We start from the raw sequence: 10,646 nt of genomic DNA on the forward strand, positions 1-10,646 counted from the left end.
TTAAATGATAGTGATTCTATACTGACAAGTGGTGTGTATTGTATATTTTTCAAGAATCTTTAGACTTTTCTTCTGAAAGCAAGATGTCTGCAGGAGTTTATGTAGAGGAGGCTAAGCTGATGGGGCTTGAGGACCCCATGGCTATTGTAGATTACGTGAGTAAACGTCAGGCTGAGGAGCGAGAAGAACGAGCGAGGCAGCGTGAACGTGAAAAGGAGGAAAGAGAAGAGCGGGACAGGCAGTGTGAACATGAGCTGAAAATGCAGCAGATGAAGATAGAGGAGGAGGAGAGGAATCGCCGGCATCAGCTGGAAATGGTTCGTGTGCAGACGGAGACGAACGGGGGCTCCCCTGCCCAGCCATCCACCTTGCCGCACATCAGGTTACCTGCATTTAAAGAAGGTGAGCGTATTGAGCCCTATATTCACAGATTTGAAGATCTTGCAGAGCTCTATCAGTTCGAAGAAGCCACAAAGAAGCTTCATTTCCAGAGTCTATTTGAAGGTAAGCCCTTAGAAATCCTCCATCGTCTCGACGCAAGTGACAAGACGTACCTGTCGATGAAGTCAGCATTGATGAGGGCGTACGGGCTGACGGTCGACGAGGCAAAACTTCAGTTCAATCGTGCGATGATGCAAGACAAAGAAACTGCCGCTCAGGTCCTGGTTCGTTTGTCAGGCTACCTGGATCAATGGCTGGAGAAGGATGGGACGCCGAACACGAAGGAAGGTCTCAGGGATTTGGTGTTACGGTCTCAGCTGGAGAAGTCATGTCCTCAGGATCTCGTTGCCCTATTTAAGATTCACAAGACCAAGACAGCAGAGCAGATGGCTGATAAGGCGGATGCCCATTTTTCTGCCTTTGGGTATCATACGCGTAAGCAGTGGAAGAAGCCAGTCTCTTCACTGGGTCAGCAGCAGAGAAGGCAAGACTTACCTTCGCAGCAGCAGCAGCAGAAGTTACACCCCACCTTAACTCACAAGAATTCTCCGCAGTCGAAACCACAGCAACAACGTAAGTATCCTTGGCGTGCAGTGAATCAAGAAAGTCATGATTACAGGCAAAAAGGAGCAGCTGCCTGTATGAGTGAAGAAGACCCATCACCCCAGTCTCCGGAAACGTCAGAGGTCAAACATCATACAACCTGCGTGCACAACATTTGACTATCTACTACCTCCACGGATCCTGATAAGCAGAACTCTCTCCTTGTTAAGCCAGGGTCAGTAGGAGGTGTCCGGGTAAGTGTTCTCAGAGACAACGGTTCGTCAGGGTGTGTTGTGAAACGAAGGTATGTTCTTCCTCAACAATATACTGGGAGGAGGATTGCTATTAAAATGATTGATGGATCCCTTGTTAATGTTCCAGAAGCAATCATACACGTAGGCAGTCCGTTCTTTACAGGAAAAATTACAGCAGCCGTGATGGTCAACCCAATATTCGACGTTATCATCGGAAACATCAAAGGAGTTAGAAATAGTTGTGGTGCTGATGCTGCAACGCAAAAAGGTTGTGTCGCCATTACCAGAAGCATGGAGAAGAGGAAGGGAGAGCTTACTCCACGGACGTCGGTAAGTGACCTGATAAATTCTCAGGATATTGTACAGGAGCAGAAGAGCGACTCCTCATTAGAATCAGTGCGAAGGAAGCTGGCGGAGAAGTCTCTGAACAGGTCTTTTAATGAAGAAACCTGTTTCATCGAGAGGAATAAGAGGATCTACCGAAGGGTTCTGGCGTTAAATGGAGAGGAGCGTCTCCAGTTCGTCGTTCCAGCGAGGTATCGTCTTGCTGTTTTCCGGCTGGGTCACCACTCTGCTCTCGGAGGTCATATGGGTCAGAAAAAAACGCTTGACCGTATTCAGGCGGAGTTCTTTTGGCCTGGCATGGGTCAGGAGATATCAAGGTTAGTCCGCTCATGTGATATTTGTTAAAAGACCAGTGACCGCGGACGCGTGAAACCTGCGCCATTGAAACCTATGCCGCTGATCTCCGAACCGTTTGAAAGAGTCGCCGTGGACATCGTGGGACCAATCCACCCGAGAGCGAGCGATGGATGTAAGTACATCCTCACACTCGTGGATTTCAGCACGAGGTGGCCAGAAGCAGTGCCGCTCAGAAATATAGATGCTGTCACCGTCGCCGAAGCCATGGTGGAAATCTTCTGCAGGATCGGTATTCCCAGGCAAGTGTTGAGTGATAGAGGGACACAATTTACCTCTGCAATGATGGAGGAAGTGCTCAGGCTGTTGTCGATTAAGGGACTAAAAACAACTCCATATCATCCGATGTGTAATGGTCTCTGTGAGAGGTTTAATGGGACACTCAAAAAAAGGCTCAAGAGGATGGCAGCAGAGCAGCCGAAGGAGTGGCCCCGCTATCTTGCACCACTTCTCTTTGCTTACAGGGAAGTTCCCCAAAGTTCTTTGAAGTTCTCGCCCTTTGAACTCGTTTATGGGAGAACAGTACGAGGACCTCTTCAGATTTTGCGTGAGCTGTGGGATGATAGTGGAGTAGACACCGAAGTCAAGACAACATACACTTACGTCATTGACCTGGCAAATCGTCTTCAGTCTACTTGCGATCTGGCTAAGCAAGAATTGCTGAAAGCTCAGGAGACGCAGAAGGCATACTACGACAGGAAAGCAAAGGTACGTCTGTTCAAAGCTGGTGATAAATGCCTTATCCTCTTACCCACTTCTCATAATAAGTTACTAGCACAGTGGAAGGGCCCTTATGATGTTGTGGATAAAGTGTCTAATCATAATTATTTAATACAAGTGGGAAATCAACAAAAACGATTCCACATAAACATGCTGAAGGAATACTTCACAGCTGATACAGGATGTGCGTCCTATGTTGCTAGAGTTGTGGCGAAGCAAGACGCAATGCTTTGCATAACACGAGAAGGGGCCAGCAGTTGGTCTTTGCAACAGCAGCAGTATCTCGCGTATGTTAAAGCCTTCTTTTCGCAGAAAACCTCGAAACTCGGCAGTACTTCCACCACAACGTACATCGGTGCCGCTGCAGTAATTCCAGAAAGCGAGTGTGACGACGGACCCGTCACTGCACAATCGTGGCAGACCGAGACCATCGATAATGTGAAAGTGAGTGACACCTTAGAACCAGAGGAAAGAAAACAGTTAAGATGCTTATTGAACCAATTTAGTTACATATTCTCAGATAGACCAAAGGTTGCAAGGGTTAATTACCATAATATCGAACTAACTAGCTCTAAAGTTGTGAGACAGAAACCTTATCCCATACCTATGAGATTAGTGGACGCAGTAAAGAAAGAGATCGAGGATATGGCAGATGCGGGAATCATTGAAAAATCTACGTCCCCCTTCTGTAGTCCTATAGTGGTAGTGCAGAAAAAAGATGGTAGTGTGCGTATATGTGGAGACTATCGGAAAATAAACACTATTACAAAAACAGATGCAGAACCAATGTGTGACCAAAGAGCTATTTTCTCCAGACTGACTGAATCCAAGTTCTTTAGCAAACTCGATTTAACAAAAGTTTTTTTCCAGATACCTTTACACCCTGAGAGTCGAGAGGTCACAGCTTTTACCAGTCCTGTCTGTACCAGTTCAGAGTACTTCCGTTCGGACTCTCGAACTCACCAGCTGTATTCAACAGGGTCATGAGACAAGTGTTGCAAGGCGTCAAAGGAGTGGAAGCATTCATTGACGATATTCTGGTTCACTCTTCTACGTTCGAGGAGCATCTGAAGATCCTTGAGGAGGTATTCCAGCGGTTACAGTGTGCAAATATGACTGTCAAGCCAAGTAAGTGTGAAATTGGATTTAAAGAAGTGCAGTATCTTGGCCATACTTTAGGGGAGGGAAGGTGTAGCTGTCAGAACGACAAAATTAAGAAGATTAAAGATGCACCACGACCCACGACTAAGAAACAAGTACGATCTTTCTTGGGGCTGACGGGGTATTACCGTAGCTTTAGATTATAAACTCTGAATTTCTATTATTCTGAAGTTAATTCCATGAATAACTTTATGCATAAGATACGAAAGAATTGTCAGATCTAGTCAAGAATGAAACCGGGATTATAAATAAGTGTATAAAAGAAAACACGTAAATTATGAATAATTAAAGACTTTGAACATTTTGATAAAGAAGACTGATATAAATCTTCATAAAAAAGAAAGACTTTGATAAGAATTTGACAGGTTCAGAAGGCAATGTTGTAGCAAGAGCAGGGAACTCCTGGTCTTCGATCACTGGCGTTCCAAGTGCTCGCGGAAAGAGTTCGAGTGTTCTATAAAATGGAATGCACACATCATGAACTGATTACTACAGTAATATAGAAAACAGACATACATATCCATACATATATACATACACACACACACACACACACACACACACACACACACACACACACACACATATATATATATATATATATATATATATATATATATATATATATATATATATGATATACATATATATGCATATATACATATATATTCATAATGTAACATTTAAGTTATCCCTGAAAAGCCGATTTAAAGAGAACGTGGCAAATCAAGGGGTAACTCTTACAATCGTGCAAGGCCGATAAAAACTTTGGACAATATGCAGAACGAGGTAGTGCCTACGTTGGGAGATAAAACCTATCCAAATTGAAAGATCGATGCAAAACAAATCACTTTTCTTCTATGGTTATATTTGTGCAAATGAGCCATAACGATATAATAACATGAAATGTAAAAAAAAAAAAAAAAAAAAAAGAAATCGAAACATCGACTCTATTTTGGTAATTGGCAACTTTTTACTTCACATTTTTCCATATATGAGGCAGCACACTAGACGTGCTATTTTCAAAATGGCTGCTGTCTGCCGTAATGCACGTATATTTCCTTCGTCTCTATCTTTCTTTATATATATATATATATATATATATATATATATATATATATATATATATATATATGTATATATATATATATATATATATATGTATATATATATATATATATATATATATATATATATATATATATATAATATATTATATATATATATATACATATATATATATATATATATATATATATATATATATATATATATATACATACATATATATATATATATATATATATATATATATATATATATATATATATATATATATATAATGTGTTTGTATAAATATGATATGTGTGTAGATATATATAAATTACATGAATAAGGAACAAAGTAACGGGAAATTTCCGTAATTGTTTCTCCACTTGACCAGAGTTAAATGTTACCCATAAACGTCGTGTCGTCAGGTATAACCACATTTCCGCAGATGTTTTCAGCTCATTATATATATATATATATATATATATATATATATATATATATATTTATATATATATTTATATATATATATATATTTATATATTTATATATATATATATATATATATATATATATATATATATATATATATATATATATATATATATATATATATATATTAAGGGTGGGTGCTACATGCACAGGGTGATGTGAAGCGATGGTGTTGTAGTCTAGTTAGTGTTAAGTGCTTGCATGCCTTCCTGTTTACAGCTGCCACCGCTGGCTAACCTCGTGCGAAATAGGGAGCAGCTCTGCATAAGCCTCCCCCTGCCAGTTCACAGCCTCTCCTTCATCGAGACTCCTTGCAGTGCCACCTCGTGGCCTCCCATGGAAACTGGGTACCTTGCGGTCCCAGACTAAACTGTGGGTGATCTCGGAGCAGCAGGAGGCCCCAGAGGTCTAGGGTCATGGACCACCGGCGTGTAGACACACCCTGGCCCTATACCAACTCCTGTCCCTAAGCCCCCTGGGGTTAATGGGAGGCTTGGGGGAGGTGAGCCTTGCCAGTCCTCCTCCCCCCAGATATAACCAATCGGCAACGACCTTTGTAAATGGAAAGGCCGGGAGGAGGGGAAAAGTCACTCCCACCCAGCAAGTGAGGCGGACTGTGGGCCCTGCTGTGGGGGCGACTGCTGGAGCGCAGGCTGGGAACGGGAAGTACTCGTCTCGCCTGCGCTCTGGCAGCCGCCAGCCCAGAGTGAAGCTTGTGGGGGAAAGTCCTCGGGAACCCCACAGGTGGATGATGGGGCCCGCAGCCCGCCACCCCCTTTTATGTGGGACAGCGTCGGCGGGGATGGCAGAGGTGGCGTCCACCTGGAGTAACTGCCCGAGGTTGAATCTCAGGCGGGAAGTCAGGGTTGGGGCTTGGAACGTCCGTTCTTTACGTAAGGATGATCGGTTGCTTCTGCTGTCGAGGGAACTGGGGAGGTTGAGAGTTGAGGTGGCTGCTCTCTCAGAGGTGAGGAGACCTGGCAGCGGCATGACCAGTGTAGGTGGCTACACCTATTACTGGTCGGGTCGCAGCGACGGTCATCACCTCCAGGGAGTAGCCATTGCCATCTCCAACAGATTCCAGCCCTCGGTAGTAGGACTTTGGAGACCTGCTAGGAGAACCTGTTCAGTCAGTACGTGCTTGTGGCAAGGACATTTAAGTCACAGAGAGCTTTACATACCGAGGTAGTGTAGTTCATAATTCTGGGCTGTCAAACCAGGAAGTCAGCAGAAGGATTGGCCTGGTATAGCCAGTTTTGCTATACGGTAGTGAAACCTGGACATTATCCTGTGCCTTGGAGGCTTGTCTTGAAGCCTTTTGTAATAGGTCCTTGCGCCAGATCATGGGTTACTGTTGGCGGGACCATGTGTCCAACCAACGGGTGCACCGTGAGACTGGCACAGGACCTGTTATATATATATATATATATATATATATATATATATATATATATATATATATATATACATACATGCATAAATATGAAAATATGTGCAATAACTTACAATATCTCGCAAAATACATGACGAAAGTGTGCCAACGCATAATAAGGAACATGAATAGTGTAACATTAATACAAAAACCCCGATGACCGAAAATCATTATGTGATCCAGGGCGGGGTTTGGGGGATGACACTATGGTTAATAATAGTAGTATAAATATAAAAAGATTAACATTTCTTACAGTCATAAAATTAAGCGTTTAACAATAATTAAAATGTAAAAAATATTTTGGTGCGGACATTTTTATGAACAATAAATATCTAAATTCCATATTGGGAAACCCCTTCTGATGCCATCTGTTTTTAAATCAAGTAAGAAATGCACAATTCAGTCGTAACAATTTTACATACATTTCACTTGTGCACTCGTCACTGTTACGGAACTGTAATGGTAGCGATTTGCGGTCCTTCAGGCATTACAAGTGAAAATATGGCATTGTGCACAGGATGTGAACAAACTTTTGAATAAACTATTGTGAAATTTTATCAACAGGACGATACTGCAATAGAGTTTTTTCAGTGCCACGGCGTTCTCCCAAAACAAATAAATTGTAAATCTTGCTTAAAAGAGTGCAATTTTAACAGTGTAAGAAACCGTTTCCACTGCAACAGACAAAACACAAATCCAAATAACAAGAGTTAAAAAATGTAACTATACTGTGTCAATATTCAAAGACACGTGGTTGGAAAATGCAAAATTAAAACCGAGTGAAAATCTAAGATTCATGAGTATATAATTAAGACCAATTTTCTCCCAAAAATATTTAGAAGAAAACTTTGGCTGGAGCCCACACACTGCTGTGGACTGGCGCTCCTTTGCTAGAGAAGTGTGTACCAGTGCCATTAAGAACTTCGGGGCCTTCTCGGAGAGGGGGGGGGGGGAGAATCGTCGAGTGCGACGAAAGTTATTTTGGTGGAGGAAAATTTAATCGTGGCCGAAAGGCATTTAAAAGCTTTTGGATTTTTGGAACATGAGCGTGGCACAAAAAAAGTTTATTTTACAAAAGTAAAAAATAGAAATTCTAAAACATTATCAAAAATTATAAAAGAACATATTTGCCCTGGTGCCACAGTCTACGCTGACCAGCGGAGAGGATACAATGCATTGAATAAACTGGGTTACCATCACAAAACGGTCAACCACTCTTTAGATTTTTTTATCCTCCAAAGACAAGAAGGTACACACACAAAATATAGAGCGCCTTTGGAGCACTATTAAAAGTTGGGAGCAGCGACCGGGAAAATCAAGACAATATTACCATCAGTATTTTGCTCGGTATGCGTTTTGCGCTCGATAGAAGCCCAAAAGCCGCCTGTGCGCATTTCTTCGGGCCGCTGCACAGCTCTCTCCCCCACCACATTAAAGCGGGAAGTCAGAATCTTTATTTATTAGCAGTGCCATAATTTCTTATTTTGCTCCTACCATTTACTTACTGTAAGCGACGATCCTTTGAAGCATAATGTGACATTGTGTACTTACAACAGCAAGACCTATTTTAAAACATTTAATCGGATTTGTTTAGTGTCATGCAGCAGAAACACATGCCAGAAAGTAAAACATATATATAATACCGTGTCACTTCGCATATAGAACGTGATGTGAACACAATAATCGAAGAACTTGTGCGTGTGTAACCATATTTATATAATTGTTAAATACATTTTAAAACGTGCAAACTACAAAGACGCGGATTCAGCGACAGCCCACGCTTCATTATTTTCTCCGTTAACGATATTCGTAACATTATAGCCTATAGCTCTACTTGAAATATAATAGCAGCATATAGTGAACCATTCAGGAAACTCTATACCGACACAACCTTCAACGAACGACAAAATATAATGGCCTTGTGTGGTATGTGTACTTTGACAATAGTTTATATTTTTATGATAAACTAATAATTCGTGAAAATAACTTCCAAATAGAAAATAAGTCGGAAGAACGTGGGAATGCTGCCATGCAATTCTAATGACGAAATTAGCAAAACTAAAATGATTAATACTGATGTTTGATAAGTGCATAAATATATTTTAGTGTAATTTCATAGGATCATTAGTACACATATAACAATAGCCCCCCCCCCCCCAAAAAAAAAAAACGAAAAAAAAAAAACGTGTATACTTACATTTGTATGTGTTTGTGTATGCATGTATTCGTATATGTGTATAAGTATGTCTATATGTGTATATATACATATATATACATAATTGTAATAATAATCCGCACTTAACAGGATTTCGCATTGTAAATAATGGTATGCAATGCTTATTACATCTTAAGTATGGTATGCCTTGTGTAATTGACAATTACTAGCAAATCGGTGGTTTGTGCTGTATGACTAAGGTTAACCAATGAAAACTTATGTGACGTCACTTTAACTGACCAATCAAAATGCGTAAATTTATGGTAGCTGTGCTCTAGTCCCACAAATCGTTCAGTCGGTCTGTGTCCGTTGTTGAGAGGGAACGAGTGTCGATTTTTTAGATATATATAAAGCCGGCTAATTGGTTTCCGATGCAAGATAAAGGTATTGTTGTAAAACAATTACCTACATATTTGTGACGTCGTGACAAAGGCAGAACAACGTGGGCGCAACGTTAAAAGGTTTTAAACGCATTCAGAAAACCGGTTATGTTGTGTCTCGTACCAGAAAAAAAACTTATTACACCATATTTCTTACATTAAAGGGTTGTGATGAATGGACGGTTTATAATAAGGTAACTTTAGAATGATTATAAATATATTATGTATATGGTGTGAATTTTTTTTAAGAAAGTAAAAGAAAGTCGGTAACGCGAGCGATTTTCAATAAGCGGTCAGTATTTTAACATGCTTAATGAACAATGAATCATAATATAGACAGAACCCGTCGCAGCGCATTTTATTTAAGATATTATTACGACATACGGCATTTTTTTACCGACACCGACGTACTCCTACAAACCAAGTCACAAAACCTTGTATTGCGAATCCAGAAAGAAACATAACTCTTCATACCTTAAATTTATTTTAGAGACAGGGAGGGGGAGCCCCCATACCCCCCCCCCCAGTATGGCTTTGTGCCAACTTGGAGAAAACGAAAATTACGAACTCCGGCTGTGTGGACTGTGATATGCAGCAAATATTTTAGATATTTTGCGGTAAATAAGACTAAGGTGGTGTCCATTCATTTTGCCGTATCTGTGTGTATCAGTCTCGGTAACTTGTACCTCATTATTAACGGCTGCAGTGTATTAAAGCGGCATAAGGTTCCAGCGCGACCAATGCGAGGGTGAAATTGATCGTACGGCGTATTAAAAAATGGTACGAAGTTGTCCGGGGTGAAGGCCGCTCCTGTCTTTCAAAAAAAAAAAAAAAAAAAAAAAAAAAAAAAAAAAAAAAAAAAAACAGCTTGCGTTTAGAGAAAAACCAAAAACAAAGTCGCATAGTATGGTATGGCAGTTTTACAGACGGTATTGGCTCCGTTCTTTGTTCATTCATATATTTAACATGTAATTCAACGCTCTGCGCGGTCTCCGCGCCTATCGTCGATATAACTAAGCGGCGCAACATTTATTCACAAGTTATCAACAATGCCGTCAGAGCCCTCCAAAGAATTCGTCACAACTCAACGATTCGTTTGCACAATGAATAGCATCTAGATTTGTTCAAGTTATTGGATTACCTACACAAAAATATCAAATTTGTTTTGAAAGCAAGTCACAACCCTGTTATGCATATTGACCAAAACTTTCAACAAAAATAATCTTATGCGAAGTTTTGTATGTTTTTCTTCGTTAATC

The 10,646-nt window shown here is 40.6% G+C and overlaps 1 protein-coding gene across 1 annotated transcript; it reads left to right on the forward strand.

The window, feature by feature from the left end:
* The first annotated feature begins 1,334 nt into the window (after positions 1-1,334).
* LOC138859476 (uncharacterized) lies at positions 1,335-3,644 on the forward strand. The gene is made up of 3 exons (XM_070114893.1): positions 1,335-1,900; positions 2,003-2,645; positions 2,970-3,644. Exons 1-3 carry the CDS (start codon positions 1,335-1,337, stop codon positions 3,642-3,644), a joined length of 1,884 nt encoding a protein of 627 aa, XP_069970994.1.
* Positions 3,645-10,646: the final 7,002 nt, after the last annotated feature.

Source organism: Penaeus vannamei, chromosome 36 (genome assembly GCF_042767895.1).
Source record: "Penaeus vannamei isolate JL-2024 chromosome 36, ASM4276789v1, whole genome shotgun sequence".
NCBI classification, from domain to species: Eukaryota; Metazoa; Arthropoda; class Malacostraca; order Decapoda; family Penaeidae; genus Penaeus; species Penaeus vannamei.

Coding starts and splice junctions, on each gene's coding strand:
- LOC138859476 (XM_070114893.1), top strand. CDS start 1,335: ATGATTGATGGATCCCTTGTTAATGTTCCAGAAGCAATCATACACGTA. Junction 1,901..2,002: donor ATGGGTCAGGAGATATCAAG/GTTAGTCCGCTC, acceptor ACCGTTTGAAAG/AGTCGCCGTGGACATCGTGG. Junction 2,646..2,969: donor ACTACGACAGGAAAGCAAAG/GTACGTCTGTTC, acceptor TTCTTTTCGCAG/AAAACCTCGAAACTCGGCAG.